The sequence below is a fragment of the Pantherophis guttatus genome, chromosome 2 (assembly GCF_059756535.1).
Source record: "Pantherophis guttatus breed Tessera chromosome 2, ASM5975653v1, whole genome shotgun sequence".
In the NCBI taxonomy this organism is placed as follows: domain Eukaryota; kingdom Metazoa; phylum Chordata; class Lepidosauria; order Squamata; family Colubridae; genus Pantherophis; species Pantherophis guttatus.
In genome coordinates, this window is record NC_142064.1 from 192,101,068 (window position 1) to 192,123,388 (window position 22,321).

At 36.3% G+C, this 22,321-nt stretch overlaps 1 protein-coding gene and 1 long non-coding RNA gene across 7 annotated transcripts in view; one reads left to right on the top strand and one right to left on the bottom strand.

Moving 5' to 3' along the window:
* The window catches only part of LOC117656066 (uncharacterized), a 46,703-nt gene extending 26,799 nt beyond the window's left edge, over nt 1–19,904 (top strand). The window contains exons 3-4 of the long non-coding RNA XR_015732570.1: nt 17,074–17,178; nt 17,630–19,904. This is a non-coding gene — a long non-coding RNA (uncharacterized LOC117656066). The remainder of the gene's footprint in view (nt 1–17,073; nt 17,179–17,629) is intronic.
* The window catches only part of CDKL3 (cyclin dependent kinase like 3), a 38,560-nt gene that overhangs the window by 5,983 nt on the left and 10,256 nt on the right, over nt 1–22,321 (bottom strand). For 3 of the 6 annotated variants that reach the window (XR_004588854.3, XM_087887437.1, XM_087887439.1), the window contains exons 6-11: nt 16,015–16,154; nt 8,567–8,655; nt 6,415–6,568; nt 4,049–4,377; nt 3,453–3,546; nt 972–1,134 (exon numbers count right to left, since the gene is read on the bottom strand). Coding sequence is in view for 4 of the 6 variants with exons in the window: in XM_087887437.1 (XP_087743563.1) it covers nt 972–1,134; nt 3,453–3,546; nt 4,049–4,377; nt 6,415–6,568; nt 8,567–8,655; nt 16,015–16,154 (969 nt within the window). In the remaining 2 variants the exon portion in view is untranslated. Of the gene's footprint in view, nt 1–971; nt 1,135–3,452; nt 3,547–4,048; nt 4,378–6,414; nt 6,569–8,566; nt 8,656–16,000; nt 16,155–22,321 lie in introns of all 6 variants that reach the window. The other 3 variants (XR_015732569.1, XM_087887438.1, XM_087887440.1) reach the window with 2 other exon arrangements.

The window sequence follows — 22,321 nt, forward strand, 5'->3', positions numbered from 1 at the left end:
AAAAGAAAGCAATACACATTCTTGGCCATCTTGTGGCCAAACTATTCAGGACTTTTAGTATTTTATTTATACTTAAAATATTCTAATGGAACTACATTTTTACTGGAGAAAGCAGCACAAGATAGAGGGGCTGTTTAATCTGATCTTTTTTTTAAAAAAAGCAAACAAAAATAAATGCAAACGGTAGCCTTTACACAATACAGGTAGTCCTTGAATTACTACCACGATCAAGCCCGAAAATTATGTTGCTAAATGGGGCGATTGTTACGTTTTGCCCCATTTTACAACCATTTTTGCCAGAGTTGTTAAATGAATCACTGCAGTTGTTAACTTAATAACATGCTTGTTAAGTGAATCTGGCTTCCCCATTGACTTTGCTTGTCAGGTCACAAAAGGTGATCACATGACCCTGAGATACTGAACCACCATAAATATAAGCTGGTTGCCAAACGTCTGAATTTTGATCACCTGTCCATGGGGATGCTGTAGTAGTCGTTAAGTGTGAAAAACTATCGTAAATTGCTTTTTCCAGTATTGTAAATTCAAATGGTCACTAAACAAATGATTGTAAGTCATGGACCACAAGTAATGTTTCTAATGGGAAAATATGAAGGCTAAATATAAAGGCTAAAGCTCTATTTGTATTGGGGGCAAATATGCTTGCTGGCTGCCACTTAAAGCCAGCCATAACTGTACTCCAGTAATAGCTGGATTTCTTCCCGTTTCCAGTAATTTCTGTATTTGGTTTGTATTCAGTCATCCATTTACAAAGAAAAGATGCTACTCCAGTTGTGTATTAAATGAAAAGACTGTTTGCTGTCAATGAATTTTGTGGGAACTATTTCTTTAAACCTGATGTAATGCTACTTCATATTTAAAGTCCATAATTACAGATACACATTTCAGATGTAAGCCCCATAATTATATATACAAACACATTCACAAAGACCTGTAGAATATAACAAACGTACTTTCCATTGCTTTCAGTTCTTTCTGTTGCCCTGTTGTATTTAGTTCTGGCAAGTGAATTTCTCTTTTCTCACATCTTGAAATGTTGCGTTTCTTCCTGTTTATGTTCACCATTTGATCAATTTGAGCAGCTCTTTCATACAGGGATACTTTCTCCATTTGGTTCTAAACATGGAATAATTATGCATCCAAGGAAACATCTATACCATGATTATAATATAATTTATATCAAATCAGCAACTCAACACTTCAGGGGACAATTGTACACACAACACCACCAGATGCCACCCACAAACCTCATTTTAAGATAATCAAAATGAATTTTAAAAAATTAATTAATCAGAAATATAAGAAATTGACCCTAATCATGCAAGGTAACTATTCTTGGGAGACATCTATGAGAATTCATTAGATTTAATTTTTTAAATTATTTTTATTCATTTCCATCTTTCATGCAACATACTAAAAATCTTTCCTTTATTTAGGGAAAGGAATAAGAAGTAGAAGTTCTTTAAAAATTATTGGGCAAACTAAATCAATACATTTTGTGCTTTAGTAACTGACAGCATTCAGCATTATGTCTGTGAAAAATCCAATTATACTTGCTTGGTTTACATTATCTACTAAGATTTGTTTATTTTATCTGCTAAAAAATAAGCAGCAACTTCCTTTGGAAAAAAATGGGAAAGCCTAGGTAATGTTTGAAACGTGTTTCCAAGCATATTTCTCTAAAATAATTATTTAACTGGCACACCAAAGTCAGAATTTGATAGCCAATCTTCCCATAAAATTTGCTCCTTTCAGTTACCACATTCAAATAGGCCTTCTCTGTAATCAAAACCACCCAAAAAAAGCCAAAGAGATGCATAGCTCAGTGACAGTTATTTATTTTCCAATTCAGATCATAGGAACAAGCTATGGTCCAGAGGCCAGGAATGTGTAAACATCAACCTGTCTGTTTAGTATTAAGTTATTTACTCATTTTTAGAAGCCTGAAAAAGTGCAAGTACTTATAAGGAAGCTAGGTAAAAGGAAAAATCTTATGGCTCTTTTTTCCTACCCTCCCCACACTTGGATAATTAGCAAGAAAAGAACTAATGCTTGTATTTGCATTAATTGGATAGGAAGGGATTACAAAAGAGTAAGTTGGCATACAATGGGGAATACACATCTAAAGGAATGTGCTAGCACTTTTCCTATCAGGCTCATGGCTGCCAGCTTCCTAGAGGCAAAAGAATCTTCAGTGTGAAATTAATTAGGGTCTGGTCAGTGTCAGACGGCAGTGCAAGCCCATTGGAGAGTTCCAATCAACTAATGAAGATCACAGAGCTGAGTTTGTTAATTTGAGGTTAGCACCTTCTGGAGATGCACTGCATTGTGGAGAAAAGCTTGTTTAAATAATAATCCCTCTGCCCTGCCGGGGGCAACAAAGTAAACAAGTCAGGTGTAGGACAATCCAATATTGTACTAGTTGACTGTAATGGCAACAGAGGTGAGTTTCAGCAGGTTCTGACCAGTTCTGGAGAACCGGTAGCGGAAATTTTGAGTAGTTCAGAGAACCGGTAGTAAAAATTCTGACTGGCCCTGCCCCCATGTATTCTCTGCCTCCCAAGTCCCAGCTGATCGGGAGGAAATGGGGATTTTGCAGTAACCTTCCCCTGGACTGGGGAGGGAATGGAGATTTTACAGTATCCTTCCCCTGGAGTGGGATGGGAATGGAGATTTTCCCCTGCCACGCCCACCAAGCCACGCCTACAGAACCGGTAGTAAAAAAATTTGAAACCCACCACTGAATGGCAAATGTGACTGAGAAACAATGCAAAGGTCATATATGCAGGCATTGGCTACAAAGTTCCTTTTTTTATCGCCATTGTAACTGCAAATGGTCATAGTCAGAGGCAATCGATAAACGAGGATTACCTATACAACAAATCAAAACTCTACAAAAGTCAGCAGCATGATATTAACAGATTTGCTTAAGTCCAGCTGAAATCAGAAGTGGCATTATTTCCTCACTGATTTAAAAGGGCATAAGAGGGTTTTTTTTAATGTATTCAAATATGAGGCCATCAAAAAGGAATACTGATTTTAAGATACACAGCCTGCAAAGAAGGTAAGCTCCAAAGAGGACATATCCTGATTTGGTTTTTTTTTAATCCCACCTTTATTATCTTATAAATCTCAAGGTAGTGAACATAACTAATACTCCTTCCTCCTCCAATTTTGCCCATGACAATAGCCCTGTGAAGTGAGTTAGGCTAAGAGAGAGTAACTGGCCTAAAGTCACTCAGTTAGTGTTTCATACCTAAGGTGAATGAACCTCCTTCCTACTTTACCTGTAGCTGGGCTATAAACCATGTTTAAACAAAAAAATTAGTTTGTCAAATCTAGTATAACTAAAAAATAATTGGAAAATAATTTGATTTATAATTGCATTAGTACATGAACTACAGTATTTTTTTTTTAAAAAAAAATTTCATTACTTGAGTCATAACTCCATCTTCCTGACGACTGTTTGAACCTATTTGTCCTACTGATGGCCAAGGACTTCGCCGTTTCTTTGCTTTTTCTGGAAGTCTGATAAAGAAAGAATACATTTATTCTTGGACAATAATTGAGCACTTGAGAGGGTAATGTTTTCCTCCAAAATAAAATTAAAAAACATGTTTCATATATCATTTTAAAACATTTATCCTGAAAATATGATTTTTAAATAAGGAGTCAAACACATATTTAAATCTATGAATTAAAAAACCCAACTCTTTAAAGCTTTGAATGAGCCCTGAGGGTTGACTAAGATGTTTTTCTTCTATTAACAGAAATGATTGGTTGGTGGGAATGGAAGTTACTCTTATTCCCAGGATCTCATTTTGTGATGTTTATGAATATAATATTATAATGACATTTTGTATAGTATTAATCCAAGTTATGGAGAGGAAATAAAACATTGCTTCAGGTTGGTTGTGATTGGAGGAACCTATAAAACCTCTAAAATTAATGAATAAAAATTAATACCCTTTCCTATCCTCCATCCAACTCTCCCCTATACATGGCCACTATTCAGTTTTCCAATCGATACCTTGAATTAGGACACAGGAAATGTGAACTGAAATTCGCAGTAAGATTTCCACAGTTTGGATGTATCCGTGGCATTGTTGTACAGGGTGTCTGTGGAGCTTCATCCTTCATCCCACCAGCATCAATGCCAACTGTTATCAAGCTGGTACCATCACCAATTGTGGGTTTGTTCTCATAAGGTAAGTTTAGAGCATTCTGAGACAAAGTCACCCACTGTGAAACAGCATCTTCTTGTTCATTTCTTTTAAGCTCTGAAATTTCAGATTTTCCCCCTTTCACTTTAATACCTTTGATCTTCATCTCCTTTGACTTTCTGTCTTTTTCCATTTCCTAGAACAGGTAATACATTCAAACTTTGTGCAAATACATCTACTCATACTATAAAATGTGAAACATGTTTATGAAATTCATTGAAAAATGAAATTGTTCAAATCATTTCAGAATATGAATTCACAATTTAAAAATAGTTATTTTGGTAGATAACAACATAAGGAAGGGCCTGCTTTATTTTTTTCATAGTTTCAATAGATAAACCTGTGTAATTCTTATATAATCTTCTGATCCATAATACTAAGTCAACAACTATGAAACACTAACTTTGATAGATGAAATATCATCTTGCCAGTAGAATACATGAACTTGATTCTCTGGATAATATGCTGTGAGTATTAATTGTGGAATTCTCTTACTAAAATAATTGAGAATATTTTCTTTACAGAGATACTGCATTAAACAAGTTTTTTAACACTTTAAAGCTAATATATTTGTTACATCAAAATACTGTCGCACAAAATCCATCTCATCAGGTGGTTGTAATAAACTTATTGTTTTTTTGGTGTTGCAAAACTCTTTGTTGCTTTTGCTGCAAAAGGTATGCCAGCTATTCCTCTGGAGCTTGCTACACCTAAAAACAATATTTATATTAAATGAATAGCAATAGCAATAGCACTTAGACTTATATGCCGCTTCACAGTGCTTTACAGCCCTCTCTAAGCGGTTTATAGAGTCAGTGTATTGCCCCCAACAATCTGGGTCCTCATTTTACCCACCTCGGAAGGATGGGAGGCTGAGTCAACCTTGAGCCTGGTGAGATTCGAATGACCAAATTGCAGGCAACCGGCACTCAGCAGAAATAGCTGGCAGTACTGCACTCTAACCACTGTACCACCGTGGCTCATGCTGCTCAAATGAAAATATTTCTTCATTTCTAAATGCATTTTATTTTATAATTAATGTAATTGCAAAACAAAAGTTGTTTAGAGTTCTCAGTTCAGCAATATTAGAAAAAACAGAATCCTGAGGTTTTCTTATTAATATTAAATTGTTTGCTTTTGCTAGCCTTACAGCCTAATTAAACAGCCTATTGTAATACCAATTCTAGTGTAAATCAATCAGCTAGAATGAAAACAATGCCAATAATTTAATATCACATTCTATCATATTGTATTTTTAGGATATAATATTATCACCAACATATACTATTTTTTTCTTCTGTTCAATAATACCTGATTCTCAGATACTACCTGGAAAGTCCCTGAAGTTTCCTTAGCAAAGTTTTTCAGAAGGGTTATGCCCTTGCCTCTTTCTTAGGCTGAGAGAGACTGGTGGCCTAAGGTCATCCAGCTGGCTTTATCCGTAAGGTGGAACTATGACTCACAGTCTCCCAGTTTCTAACCTGATGCTGTAGCCACTACACCAAATTATTATCAATTTTAATAAATCTTTTAACAGTTTTGACAAATGTTTCAGCTATTTTATTAGAATCCCTCTGTGTGGAAGTTGGGTGGTTTTTTAAATAAATGAAGGTGAAGGTTGTTCTCCAAGCTTGTGGGTTGGTTTCCAAACATTTCGTTACCAGGCTAGGTAACATCTTCAGCAGAGTTTAGGGAATGTCAGTGTCAGGGTTCTTCTGTTTATAACAGCTTCGTATGGTCAATAGGTCTTGGGATGGGTAAGCTGTGGGTGTGTCAAATGAGGGTCTTATAATGGGTCTTGTGATAAGTCAGGTGTGAGTCATCAGTGAGAGTCTTGTGATCGGTCTTAAATTCACAATCCTTTAATCAAAATTCTTAAGCCTTGTTTAACTTGAAATTCATGAGCTTTTTTGAGCAAAAATTCCCACAATTCTGGGAGCTGTAATTGCCAATAGACCTGACTTGTTGAGAGAAGACTAAATCACTGTATTAAGACAAGAATAAATTAATTTTTATGGAAATTAATTTAATATGGCTATAAAATATGATTAAATAAACCATACATAAAACAATATAATGGTATATCTGTAGATATTTAACAGATAATTTGTATATGTTATACGCTGTGTCATAGATCAAACATTTTAAAAGAATAATCATAAATCATTCTTACCTTTACAGTTACAGGACCATTCTGAGACATGTTAATATGAACTATTCTCTTTTCATCTTTGATTTGTTCAATCTCTTTGTTATTGTCTCTGAATTTTGAAAGATAATTCAGCTTTGCTTCTTGTAGTAATTTGCTTTTCAATTCTGGTAAGAATCTGATATGAAAAAGGACATTATTTACATCACACTGACAATTTCAAATATAATCTTGTCCAATTGCTTGATTCCCTACAACAATTTGGTTCTTCCTCCTTTCCAACCACCTACTTCTCTCTAGAGACCAAACTACTGTATGTGCAATAAAATAAGCATAATTCATAAAGAAATTAATGCAATACACAGTTCACATAACTCTTTTCAGTATTCAGCTTCAGTTACTGCCATATATCTATACTCTATACTAAGCAAATATACTGTACAAAGCACACAAATGACAACACATGTTCTATATTGTAGATATAGATTATCGTTGGAAAAGACTTTAAGGATTCGCTGATACGCTCTATGTTACATCTTAAATATTTACTTCTCAGTACAAAATATATGCTAACTTTCCAATTCTCTTTCAATCTTGACAAATTATGCACTGTTCTGTGTTGTGTTTAAAAATCAGGATCCTTTCTTGTCCCTTTAGCAAAATATTTTGAAGTTCAAAAAATAGAACAAATTCCCAGACAGATTTGCAACAAATTCATTATTCATTCAGTCTTTTCATCTAATACTTAAGATTATTATGTCATCCATGAATACATTCCAAACTATAAGGGTTTGCAAAAAAAGAGAGAGAGAGAGAGACTTTCACACTGGCTTGTGCTTCAAACTTTCCTTCTATACATTCTATCCATTCAAGCTAATTACTAAAATTGTTTCTGAAACTATCACGATATATGCTTTGTTAAACAAGATTGGGTGACAAGACAGACAAGGCTAGTAAACTTTCTAATACAGCTACATAACCCATCTTCTGCACAAAGGCAGTAAAACCTGCTTCCATTGTTCTTAGCTTTTCTATTGGAAATATACTGCTTTTCTTTCATCCATACTTTGTTTATATTGTGAGCCATTTGTTGAAACTGAGAATATCTCATTCATTGATCCCTTTTCCTTCTCAGAAGATGAATCAAGTTTCTAGCAATATACAGTCTTGCAAAAAACAACCACATGTTTGGTGATGGGACATTCTCTTGTATAGATTATGTTTTCATCATTCCAAGATATCTGTAAGACTCAAGAGAGTTTTTTTCGGCACTTCTGTTCACTTTTTTTCATACTTGAGCCCAATTTGTTCAATAGCAGATATGCAAAAACACAGCTCTCCAAAACCAATAATCTGGGTCCTGAGATCTGGGTTCAAAAAGTAAGTTTTTTTTTCCTTTTTCATAGAATTAATTTCTCCAATGGGAATTAATATCTTCCTTTTCCTTGTATATTTTAAGTTTCTAAGTGCAAATCACTCTCTGTAGAAAAGGTTTCCCTGTTCAAGGGTATAATTTTCAAATTTGAGCTCTGAACCTTGTCAATTAAGTACATCCCGGAAGCAAGAACATGAGGGTTAGATAAAATAAGAACTATTTTCTTTCTCCCAGGCTACTTCCTAGAAACTTGGCTAGTTACAAAGTTTTGAGAAAAAAAGCTATTTAATTTCATAAAGTAATAAGCTCATGTTCACACTGTCCTGGTTATGATAAGGAGAATTCCTCAGAGAGAATACCACTCACATTATTGCCTCTGACCCTTTTGCCCCCCCCTCCCGATTTGTTTCAATTGAACAAGCCAGAATACCCAGGCAAAGCCACACCAGATAGAAATTTTTAAAAGTAGTAAGCACCTAGAAATCTGGAAGGTATTAGTTAGGAAGGAATGTACTGATCTACAGAGTACTGGGACACTGAATATCAGCAATCACACAGTAATTGCATTTGAAATTGCTCTGTTTTATATCTAGAACATGTCAAGATAGTAAGGTTTCTAAGAAATCAGATGTTACGCATAAGAAAAATATAGCGTCTCAGCAACACAAGCAGCATTATGGTGGAGATTTGACACTCTTCAATCAATAAATTAACAGCAATTTTACATCTGTCATACAAAAAAGCCAACCATCTCAAAAAGCTCTTTGATTAAATGCTGAATGTTATATCCAAATAGCTTACTTTTCAACAAAACCATCTCTGGTGAAATATTCATGCTGTAGCAAATCAGCAGATGATATCCTGTCTGCAGGATCCATTTGTAAACAAGCCTAGTAAATAAAAATTATTATGTTAGAAATGATATACTACAGAAGAATGTTGTGTAATAAAGTTTGTATTATATTTTTTCTATTGTTTAAAAATGTAAATGTAATTGTCCTTTAGTTTCAATAATGAGTATTTCTCTTTATTGCCAGAAAAATCTTGCTCAATTTTTCTCTACAAAAATTCTTATATTAGTACACTGATATGAATAAGTCTCAATCCTTTTAAGACAAATTCTGTCTTGCTTGAAACAGAAAATAGCTATCCTTCTCATGATCTTTGAAAGGATTTCTAAGAGCATTTTAGGAACACAGGCCTATTTTATAGCATAAGAAATGCAAATTGCTGATAATTTATTGTCTAGAATCCTGACATTTTACCTAAAGGAAATAAACTTTTCATCTATAAAACAGTTAAACATATTTTTAACAACCCAATTATTTAAAAAAAAAAACAGTAAAATTACAAAAGTAAAGAAAGGACAGCAGATGTTAACAAGAATAGAACCATCTCAGTACCTCACAAGGCCCCTAGAGCCCCAGGACTGATACCAGGTTTTGAGGACTTCCAGAAAATCAACAGGGATGGAATCAGCCTCACGTCAGGGCCCATAATGTGGGTGCCCTGACAGAGAAGGCTCATCTCCTGACACCTGTCAAGTATAGCTCCCTATCATGCAAAACCTATACAGACAGTCCTCGACGTACAACCACAATTGAGCCCAAGCTTTCTATTGTTAAGTGAGACATTTGTTAAATAAGTTTTGCCCCTTTTTTTGCCTCGGTTGTTAAGTGAATCACTAGAGTTATTAAATTAGTTACCCGGTTGTTAAGTGAATCTGGCTTCCCCATTGACTTTGCTTGTCAGAAGGTCACAAAAGGGGATCACATGAGCTTGGGGGACAGCAATCATCATAAATATGAACCAGTTGCTAAGCATTCAAATTTTCCTCACCTGATCATCGGGATGCTGTAAAGATCGTAAGTGTGAAAAATGGTCAGTAAAGTAACTTTGAACGGTCACTAAATGAACTGTTGTAAGTAGAGGACCACCTGTATAGCATGCCTCTCCTGGAGGATCTGATTGAATTACCAGATATAGTATAACTGAAGAGAGGCCGTCCCTCAAATAACCAGGTTGGGTTTTAAAACTTGAAAACAGCACCTTGAATTGGATCCGGAAGCAGACTGGCAATCAAAAAGTGAATCAAATTTTCTTATAGTGCCAGTGATAAGTTCAAACATCAAAAAGAACGATAACCTATCAGCTGGGCTATTGATGATAACTTAGCTATTCTGTCTTTCTCAGCTAGAGGCCCAGGTTAGACCAAAAATGTCATCATCCATATCCAGGGTAACACTAGCCAAGGATTTTGAGCATACTCCAAAACCAGAATAGTGCAATGTTGGGGGAAGTCTACCTAATTTTTATTCCAGAGCATTATTTATTGCAAACCTAGAAACAGTAAGAAATGTGCAAGAAGGAATCTAAAACAAAGGGGCAAATGGACATTATGCTGAATTTATAATTAGGAAACACATTTGCAATTTGTTTATACACATAGCAAGTGTTAATTAGGAGGACTACAGCACTTGAGCTTTCTTTTCCCAACTACATTCCCAATTATAATTGGCCATTTATGCCCTTCGCTCTGAATAGTTCCCACCACCACCGCAAAATAAGGGGAAAAACTGCCTACTCCTATGTTAAGGCAGACTTTTTTTTTTTTTTGCTTTAATTTATATGCCGCCCTTCTCCGGAGACTCAGGGCAGCTTACAATGCGTTAAGCAATAGCCTTCATACTTTTGTATATTTATACAAAGTCAGCTTATTGACCCCACAATCTGGGTCCTCATTTCACCTACCTTTGAAAGGATAGAAGGCTGAGTCAGCCTTGAGCCTGGTGAGATTTGAACTTGCAGTAATTGCAAGCAGCAGATGTTAATAACAGTGCATTAGTCCACTGTACTACAGGCTCTATGAAGAAATTCATCTCATTTCTAGTAGCACTCTTCCCCCCTCCCCCCCCTTCAAGGCACTAGTTCTGCCACTGTGAACCTGACATCACTGGATTTTCTAAAATGCTGAGACCAGCAAGGTTCCTTTCATTCCCAGAAAAAGAAAATCTATTCATGTTATTATATCTTTGAATAGGCAGAACTATCCAGTCAAGATGAAAATGAAGAAAATGCATAACTTCCATAACCTGGGGCTCATTTGGTATCTTGAATTGAACTCCTATAATCCCCAGTTAGTAAAGACAGCTCTTTTGTGAAAAAAAAACAACACTCACAAAAACTATTCTGCCCTTTTAAAAATAAATAAGGGTAGTTAGTATTCCTGGATAGTAGAGCCGTTGTTTGCCAGGAGTCTTAAAACATATATTCTATTAAATGTGACATAGTCCTCTAGTTACAAAGTTGCTGATCTTAAGAAATTAATGTAAACATTTAGATTTAACAGCGGTGAACATTTGCAAGAGCTGCCTGCAATCATTTTTCCAAAAGCTGTTTGCAAACAGAGCTGATCCTCAATAGAAGCTAATGGATAGTTCTCTTCTCTCTCTCTCCCCCCACCCCTTTCTGTAGTGCCTGTGCCTGTGAGTATGTATAATAGTTCACCAGAAAAAAAAATGAACTTAGTAACACAGGGGAAGGAAAAGCTCTTTAGTTTTGAATTTGGCCAAGACAAAGATGTTGCAGAAAAGTCTTCTGCAACCTAGCTAGGCTAATTGTATTCCAGCATATTGGAAGGGTGTTAGGTTGTGGGATACTGGCTGAAAACTAGAAACTGTTGGATTGGAAGCAGCCCAAGAGCCTTCAGATGTATGCAGAATTGTTTTGCTGTCTTTATATGGTCCTATTAGTGCAAAGAGGCTTTGCTGGAAGTTTTTTGAAGTGAGGGTGGGTTTTCGCCATCAAAAAGGCAATGCATTTCATAAAGTGAGCAATAGGGAAATATTTAATTTGCTCTTTCGCTCTATCTATATAACTTAAAAGAAAAACAGGGTTGATTGTAAGCTTCATACTCCCCTATCCAAAGTAAGTTAAGAACTGTAATATTATTCCTGGAATTTCTCTCTGCTAGAATCATAGAAAGCATGTAGAAACATTTCTCAGAAGTAGTGTTATCAATCCAGAAATTGCTTTATACCGATCAAGGAGCAAGCATTGTTTGAGATGACTAAATTGTTCAAAGAGTCCTTTAGAACTCTATGGGTAGTTTACATGATGATACTGTGGCATATTAAAGTTAACATGGAGACATCCCAGAATTACAATAACTAGCACTTTCTGTATCATCGATGAAATTTAATATGTACCAGCATTGGATAAAGTAGAAACTAAAGTTGCTGTAACATTTCCATGTTTGGCTAACACATTTTTAATTTGTGAATACCATCATTCTATTGCTTGCAGCTTTAGTGACCTTTCACTGAATGAATGAATGAATGATAACCCTTCATTTTACTGAAATAAAGTCTATCAGTGCTAAAGGAGTTATGGGCCTCATTACTTTATGCTGAATCAAGTACTTTAGACTTTTGTTCAACAATAAATGATAGCTGTACAGTATTATTACAAATGTGCCTGCCACTGCTATTGCCATTAATGATGTAACTGATTCTTTGTTATTATGTATACAGTTCTTTAGATTTAAGATCTGATAAGCAGACACTGTCTAAACAATATTTGTAAAATGTAGATTTCAGAAATATAGCAGAAAATTTTAAGAATATCTATTTTATGGATGAAAAAATTATAGAGGCCAACAATCAGCCTTCAGGAAATATGTCATTATGTAATAGGTTTCCTCATTTTAACAGGGCCTTTCACAAAGAGTTCAGGCAGTTGAACCATAGCAATTCCCAATCTAATCTGGAATGAGGATACAACAGAGTTAGTGAAAAGACAACAAAAGCCAATATTGTTACGTCTGTGATATGAGTAATGGTTACCAAAACAGAGCGGAGACATGGGAAAGAAAGCTGATGTAACATGTCAGATTAGTGATAGCTGCATTGTTACATTGCATTACCACTTAATATATCTGCCTGGGACTTGCATGGCCCAAACATAATAGCAGGTCTTTCACCTTATTTTAAGCTTAACCAATATAAAGAATCACTGAGTTGTAATGTGGTTAAGACAAAAAACAAACTATGATAAGCAGAACTGGCACAAAGTTTATTTACTTCTGTATTTCAAGATCAAGAAGATCTATCATATCTCCCTTTCTCTTTTTCTAGGGAGTGAAATAAAGGAAACTTAGTGATTTGGAACAGTAGAGGCAAGACAAAGAGTGAGGACATGGGGAGCAGCAAATTTTAGGCCAGCACAATTTGCTGATAAGAGTAAATGGGTTCCACTTCAAGCAATTTATTCAGGAAAATATAAAAATAATGTGCATACTGAAATTTTCTATAAGTATAAAGAAAATGAGCTTATAATATTTCAGGGAAACCTTTTAGCTAAAATTTTGATTAAACAGAATTAAAATGTTACTCTTAAATTTTCAAATGATTGAAAATAAATTTGCACATAGCCTCTACTTCTTTTTTTTAAAAAAAGTTCCTTTCCTCATATAAGCAAACGAGTTGTGAGTTCAATTATCAGAAGTATCAGAAGCATGAAAAAGCACCATTCCCTGTCAAACTAATTACAAGACACAAAATAATCCCTCTATTCACCAAATACATCCACAACAAATGATCATCCATCATGAAATCGCTATTACTACAATGTATGTACAAACCTTCTCATATCACAAGTAAATAAAGAAAGGGCTAACAATAGTCCTCCAGAATCCTAAATTCCTGCCTAGACTATCATGGATTTTTTTTAAAAAGATGCTTTAGCTATCTTAAAAATGTTAAACGTTGTAGAGTTTCAAGCTCCCTTTCCTCAGTGAAAAATAAAATTACTTATTTATCTCACAACAGTGACTTGTCTAGGCCGTATAAAAAGTTTAAAACCAATAATTATTAACAAATTTATTCTGCAATGTTAACTAAAAAAAATTATTAAGAGATAACTAATGATTCAAAACTAGAAGTGTACAATTTCCAAACTGTGAGTGGCCAAAAGGGTTAGTACAGTATAAAATAGTTTTATAACATAAAAGTAGTTTTACAAAGAAAAAACTAATGAACAAGTTGATTTGGATCCTATTAAAAACTGCAATAAAACCCAAGCTACAAGATAGAAAAGCTATGAAATGGATAGAAAATTGTACAGGTGTCTTTTAATTATTAATATAGATTTGTTAGGAAACATTTTTAAGTTAATTATCTACCTTGAAAAACAATTGTTTGAATTTTATGTGTTTTAATTGCATTATACTTTTAAAGATGCTGAAACTGTGACCACCAATTCATGCCATAATTAAAAAGAATTAATACTACTGAAGTGTATCTGTAATTAATAGCATTTTTTAAAGAAAAAGTATGTCTAATTTTGAAACAGTAGCTTCCAAAATCGTATCTATTAGTTAATAAAAGTTAACAATATTTGAGACTTAGAAAAATAGTCTTTCTGTTTTCAGGTAAGATCTTTAAAACCCAAGAAGAAATAGGTAGGCAACTACTAAATAAGATAACAAGGGGGGAAATGTTTTGAAAATTAAGTATTTATTAGTATTTTATTATAAGTGGCCAGCTATTGAGCTGCCAATGAAGATACTTTGAAGATAACTTTAATTTTTTCCTTTAATTTTGTTTATTATTATTTTTAATTTGAGAGAAGATGATGGAGAGACAATGTTTTCACTTAATAAATTCGTTTTGATTAATTAGTATCTTGTTGTTTTCAATATTCCTCATCACTAAGAAAATCTCCCATGTTAACTTATGCATTACTAGATGTGTATGTTTTCTAAATAAAGATGAAAATGATCAAAGGATACTTTATCTTCTGTTAGTACAAAATCTTGTTTGAACCAAAGTAATGCCAGTTGTGTGCTCTGTAGAGTTATAATCCACTACTAAGATTTAATAATGGTTAGTGGTTTCCATAATATTGTGCCAATTTATAATCCACTTATAAGATTTAATAAATGGCTAATAGTTTCCATAATATTATGCCTTAAACAGTAGAACTATGTAGCATGTTTAATTCCATTCCATTCCAATGCATGCTTTGGAGTATGAAGGAACATAAATATAGCATCTGTCTGCCACTCCTTAAGGTAGTCATGCCTTTCCCCAGGATCATACATTTGGCCTCCAAAGAACCATTTTGGAATCAGATTAAAAGCACTATACTGCCCAAATAAAGAAGACCAACTAATAAATAATAAATCATGTCAGGGTATGTTGAAGGTGTAAATCAAAATGATTACAGTTGACTGGAATCTCCTGAAGGAAGAAAAATCTAATGCTGACTAAAAATGCCAGTAAACTCAACCGCTCAACCTTTAAGGTAGAGGTGGTGAACTATGGCTCCTTTATAACTTGTGGACTTCAACTCCCAGAATTCCTGAGCCAGCATGGCTCAGATGTATGTTTCCTACCCCTGCTTAAAGGAATAATTGATAATCCAAGACATCTCAAGCTAGGACACCATCTTTTCCCCAAATGCTCTGCCCTGTGCTATGCAACTAAGAAAGCAACAATGAAGCTCTACTTACACATAAAACCTGAATATGCTTACTGCGAACACAGCCAACCTTCACCCTCAACTACAGTAATAAGCATTTATTTAAGAAGTTTATTTAATATTAATTTATTAGGATGTGTGATAAATATATTTAATATATATTTACTCCTGCATATTAAATTGCCAAGTCAATAGGAATTTCATCCAAAAATCTTTGATTCTTCCAAGGCTCATATGAATGTGTCCATGTAGTTATTAGGAGTCGAGACTGATCTGAAGGTACCTTTTTTAAAATGGTACTTGCTGTAGTAAAATCACATCTGTTGATTTAAAAGTATATATTTTTCTCTTTCACCCATACATATACATGCATAGGTGCTCAAATAGAGTACCTCTCCCTGCCTTTCAGTACCTTTGAAGACATACTCAAGAACTTTTCTACAACAATCTGTTGAATAAAAACGGAAAATAGCATCTTAGACTAGAAAATTAAAACTTCATGGACTTGCAAAAATATCTGAAATATGCAAATACCTCTCTTTAGACCTGGACTAAAATTTCAAATATCAATAAAACCTCTACTGGATATGAAAAAGGGACTGACCTACAAATAAACAACTAGGAAGTTTTTATATCATGCAGCAAGTCTCTTTCAGATTTCTAAATACAACTGATAATTCAAGATGTATAAATTATACATAAAAATGATGTTAGGCTACAATTAATAATCATCAGTAAGCTTGATACTCAGACCTCTTCTGACATACATGAACCATATCTGCAAGTAGTGCACTGAGTTTGGGATATTTTTTTCTTGCACTTTTAGGATGCTGAACTTCAGGAAGAACCATCCCTGAAAAAACTGGGCTCCTTATAAAAATACTCTGAAAGTGAGGTGTCAAGTTTCCTGAAAGACAGCAACAAATAAATAATCCAAGTTACTCCCACATTTATTACTCTAGCACTGTTAATATTTTGTAATAAATTTGTTAACATTGATTTTGCATCCATAGTTTAAGATTAAACTCAGATTAAGGTAATTTTATTCATATTAAAAGATAGATCAATTTAAAGTCAGTTTCATTTCTGACTTCTTAGGAAATACCAAATAGTTGTTTGGTGGATTGTGGTTTCCAAATAGTTAATCGTTTTAAAGGAATGTTGTTATAGTAAAGGAATATTGATAAAATCTTAATGCAGCTGTAGTAGGACCAGTTTAACAAAGTATTATTATAGACTTTATTCTTTGAATGTCATAACATGACTTTAAAAGGTAAAGGTACACACAGTACAGGCTACAAACTATCTTTCCTCCATTTTTCTCTAATTTAAAGCAAGTCAACTGATTGGAGTATGTCTGTAAGATTAGATTTTTGTTCAATGTTTCCTTAACATCCAATTTCTATGAAAAAGTAGCATTCACACACAGAGACAGACAGACAAACACAAACACACACACAAAAGAATATGTTAGCTATTGTGTTCTACTTGTTCATATTTCTAGGAATGGGGATCTCTGGTCTCATGCTACATATTAAGCATTCATATAATATACAATGTTTATAATACAACATAAGGATTTTGTCCCAAACAGCCTTGCTTTATACATTCTTATTGATCAGGACATACTGCTAGCATGTCTCTACCTAGAACTCTATTCTAAAGCTCTAGATACAGGTACCCCAACATCAAATTTCAAACTAAAAACTGAGAATACCAGAATATCACTGACATTGTTTTTATTTTACATACATTTTTAAAAAGCACAGCAAGGTCATATTTTTCTCCTTTCCCAGTAATATTCTAACGTCTGTTTCCTTTTTCAGACTTTAATAAATCACTGGAGAATACTTTGAACAACTACTGCTTCGTTTCATGTCTTTACTCACAAACAAGCAATTTGATGTCTACTATGATCACTGATTATGCTGGTAAGATCTGATGGAAGTTAAGTCCAAATCATATAAGGTGTTTCAAATGTCTTCCCCAATCCTGGATTCTTGGCAATTCAGCTAATGTGGTTATTTTATTGGGTGGAATTGAAACCCATGCATAAGGCAAGTTCTAGGTATTTTTTACAAGGAACGGGACTAGTGTGGATTATGTATTGTCTGTCTTCTCTTTCTTCCTTTTTTGTGTGTGTTATTACCATAAAAGTAGTGCCTCTGATGAGCAGAAGGAAGATAGAGCCCAAGCCTAGGAAGAGGATGATGGTGGTTAACAGAACTGCTAGTTGTGCTATAGGAATTAGGAAATAGGGACACCAAGATGTGGTTTTTCTGGGTTACAGATATGATGATAATGATGAATGTATATTTGCAGGGGATTGTTATTAATTCCTGAATGTTTCACCTACAATTTTGTTTTTTCTCCCATATTCAGGATTGAAAAGAAGAGATAGAATGGAGGAGAATGTTCCAGACAGCTTCCCCATTTTTCTGTATTGTTTCATTTGTATTTATTTGTGTTTAACTTCTCATCAGAATATAATACTATTAGCATGTGAGATGAGACAGACCAATAACAAGTATAGTAGCATCACATGCATGATAGAAGGGAGAGACAAGTGAGAATTAGAACTGCTCTCTGTGTTTTGGAGAAACAGCATAAAAACATTGAGTGGTGTGATTGCAGCCATGCAGAAATCCCACTCACCCCACTTTCTGACGTTAAATTAAGCTCAACCCCTTCCACAAAGGGACATAGGCTTAATGTCTTGGAAATATGAATGCTCAATTCCCCCCAACCAGCCAGCTGAGAAAGATGGACTAACAACGTCCATCCATAGACATCCACACCTGCATCTCTGCTGGTCATTTGGCCGCACCCAGTGCTTTTTGACTGGCATAACAACATCCCATTTGGATAGCTGAGCCACCCCCTGGGCTTTTCCAGGAATGTACCAACCTCCATGGACAGCAACCTTATCCCACTCACGCCCTTAGGCTAAAACAATGGGAAGCCAAATAGAATGTGTGTCTATATGTGTGAGTAGGAGAATAGTACACAAAGAAGGGGCATCTGGAAGATGAGGAAGTGCAAAGTAACATTGCCAAGCCCCAGTTGGACTCTGAATCTGCAGCGGAAGATGAGCTGGAACAAGAAGGGCCTGGTGGCTCAGCAAACTAAAAGCATTGTGATTTACACCAGCTGTCTGCAATTACTGTAAGTTCGAATCTCACCAGGCTCAAGATTGACTCAGCCTTCCATCCTTTCTAAGGTAGGTAAATTGAGGACCCAGTTTGTGGGGGCAATAAGCTGACTTTGTAAAAATATACAAAAGTATGAAGGCTATTGCTTAACGCATTGTAAGCCGCCCTGAGTCTCCGGAGAACGGCAGCATATAAATCAAATTAAAAAAAAAAAAAAGAACTGACAGCAAGTAAGAGGGCAGCTCCGTTGGCCTTGGAGAAAACTGGGGAAGGGCAGAATCAGTCCAGGCATGGCTGTTTGGAATTAGTAAGGCCTGCAGGCCAGGAGGCAAGACAGAGCTCAGACAGGGAGCAAGAACCACCCCTCCTGATGCAAGGGTTCGGAGAATGCAGGGAAGGCGTGATCAGTGCAGACAGAGCAGGTCACGTGCGAGGAGAGTGCCCCGCCCAGTCACCAGGCACACCTGGGGAATGAGGCTTAAGGAGACACTGTGGGGAGGGGCATTTGTCGGGAACAAATGCTGAGTTCCTGAAGTATTGTGTGCCGATGTTTGAGCTTGCCAAGAGTCCTTGCATTCCTTGTTGGCATTCTGGACTAATCTGGATCTTTTGCTCCCTGAACTCCTTGCTTGGCTCTTGTTTTGCCAAAAACATTTGGGATTTATTGTCGTGCAGCCTTGGTGCAGACAGCGCTGGGCTGGACTAATTGCAACCAGAGGCTGCTTGAGGTTTGTGTGGAATTTGTGTGGGGTTTTGTTCTCACTCTGCTCTGGGACTTGCCAGAAATGTGGCAGCCTTTGGGGAGCTTTGGAGCAAAAAAATTTGAACTGCCAGCTGTTTGTGTTATCTCTGTGCCATGCCCTGGGTCATCACAGACATCCAGGCACATATAATAGCTACAGGCAAGCAAGATGGCTGACAGTCAACTATCAAGACCAAAAGCAGGGTAAGTGGCCCATCTGTGCTTGATCCCTGCCTGGAATTTAGCTTGGATGCTCAATACCAACACTGCTTAAGAGCAGAGCTTGGCCTGGACCTTGGCAACAATTACAAAAGGAACAGCCACGCTAAGGAAGCATATAGCAATAGCATTTAGACTTACATACCGCTTCATAGTGCTTTACAGCCCTCTCTAAAAGGTTTACAGAGTCAGCATATTGCCCCCAACAATATCTGGGTCCTCATTTTACCCACCTTGGAAGGATGGAAGGCTGAGTCAACCTTGAGCCGGTGAGATTTGAACTGCTGAACTGCAGCTAGCAGTCAGCTGAAGTAGCCTGCAGTACTGCACTCTAACCAGTGCGCCACCTCAGCTCTATAAACCCCAACAAATGCAAAAAATGTTGGAAAGAGGCAAGGCCTGGATGCCACTTTACAAACTTTAAGACTTTTAGCTGTTGTAAGGACTGGGCCCCACCTGTTTACGTGCTAAGCCAACTTGTCAGGGTAGGAGGGTGGAATTAGGGTAACAGCCTATTGCTGAGTAAAGTGTTTAGTACAATGAAGATTATGTAACGTTTTTATTCTATGCTATGGCATGTCGTCATCATCAGAAAGAACTCCCCACGAGAGATCACAATGTCATGCTCCAAGAATGCAGATGATACTTTAGATATTCAAATAAGTGCATGAGGAAGGAGGTAAAGCAATGTGACTAGTACTTGACATACATAATTCCTAGTACCCTGGGATCACAAGTGTGCCCTCAAGCTCAGGGACAGATCAAGGGGGCAGCAGATAGAGCCAAAAAAAGGCAGAGATGGTTACTGAGGAATACATAGATCCAGATCCAACAGTGGAAGCATATGATGCAGAGTTAAAGCAAATCCAGCCCAGCAGAGTCATAAACTAGTAGTATGAAGGAGACACTATCTATAGAGATTGTCTAGAAAAAGAAAGGGAAAGAAAGAAAAGATCAAAGGAAAGAGCACAGGGACCTTTTAGGTATATAAAAATCCATCTATACATAACCATGTAATGAAGACACAGAGGCATTTTTAATTATGTCTGAATGTGCAATAATGTTATGTAAATGGCCAAGGGAGGACTCGGTGGCAGGAGGTGGTGAATTATAATAAAGTAAAAGAGGTGATCCTCTACTATTATGAAGTCACAAAATATGCAAAGATTCCGTGAATATAACTGGAATAGGAAGGAGTGAAAGAACTCTAGGCAAGGCTGGGAGACCTAGCTAGAAAATGATTACAGCCAGATAGACATGGTACAGATGAAAGTATTTTGGAATAATTCACACAGATCCTGCCTGGTCCTGACTGATTTCGGGTGCAAGAGTGTCGCTGGCAACAATGGCAGCCTCCTTAGCCAAAGATTATCTTGCAGTCAGAAAAACTGAGGAAACTAGAAGGGGGCATGGAGAGGTTGGAAAAGGCAAGAAAAAAGGAGACTGAAAAAGGAGGTATGCAGGGAAAAGGGAGGATGAACAAACCAAAGAGAAAATAGGCTCTGTTATAAATGTGGCAAGATAGGGCATTTCGTTCAGGATTGTCAAATCTGCCAAGGAAAGGGATCTTTCTCAGCCATATTGCAAGCATCCAGAGAATAAGAAATAACAATGTGAGCTAAGATCAATGGAACCCCAGTTACAGGCTTAGGAAGCAAATAAATGATTTGTCCTTATTTGGTCAAGAAAGTACCAAGAGTGGACAAAGAGTACTTAACAGTGTTTATGGCCATACTAGACTTGTACTAGAATGTAGAGCAAATATACAAGTTAAGGGTGAAATAGAAACAACAGTGGTTGTGGTAATACTTAACTGCCCCATTTCCTGCTAATATGAACAGATTTTCCTGGCTAGACATATCCTGAGGGAGGGGTAAGAATAACTACTAAGGCACAAGCACGTAAGGGGAAGAGGAGGTTTCAAAAGCAATAGATCATGTTCTCCCTTCTCATCTCGATTTGAATGGGAAAGGATGTGTAAGCCTCCAAAAGAAAAAAAAAAAGAAACAGAGAGGCAGATAAAACCAGAGAGGAGCCCCTGAATCCTGGAGACCTCCCATGGGATATTGCTATGGTAGAGAAACAGGGAAGACATTTCTTTAAAAACATCTTGTCAGGAAATGACAATGTATACAAAGTATCAATACTAGATAGGTTCTGCTGGTCAGGAATTGGAACAGATGTCAGTAGACACTGTCAGGTATGAGGGAAATGCTGATTAGTCAAACAGAAGACAGTACTCATAGTCCAAAGGTATGAGTACTCATCATGCTAGAACCAATTATAAAACCCTCACACACCCTTAGTGACCCACATTGCACCCTCACATACCCTCCTCAGCCCTAATAACACCCTGCATACTCTTCCCGATCCTCACTGGATTCTCAAACACCCTCCCCAAACCACACTTTTCTCATACACTCGTACACTCCCTAGCTGGAGCTGAACTTCTGGGCCACCCTATCCCTCCCTCCCCCAGTAGCAGTCACTTAGCTGTCTGCTGTCCTGGGATTTGCAACTTCCTGCCAGCTTCTGCACTTACTTTGGTTGTAAGAAGCTGGCAGGAGTTGCCTTGCATAACTCGCTTGGAATTCAGTTTACGATGGCAACCAGGACTGCAGGGATTGCCATCACTTAGCAGTGCAGTTGCACTTTAAGACTGCATCACTTAGTGATGGAAATTTCAGTCCCAGTTGTCATTTTCAGTTGAGGATTATCTATAGTGTAATGGGACAAATTCTCCTGTCTGACCTTGGATTTATTTCATTATAATGAGTATTTAGTAATTATTTAAAGTCCTACAGATTGTACAAGTACAGTAGAGGTACAAAAATGGATACCTCGAGTAGTGAAATTTCTGAAAATCAGGTTAGGCCAGAACACAAACTAACATTACCTGTCGTAAGGTAACTAAGACAACCTGTTGGCTACATCTGTAAGTAAACTCAAATTCTCTCATCT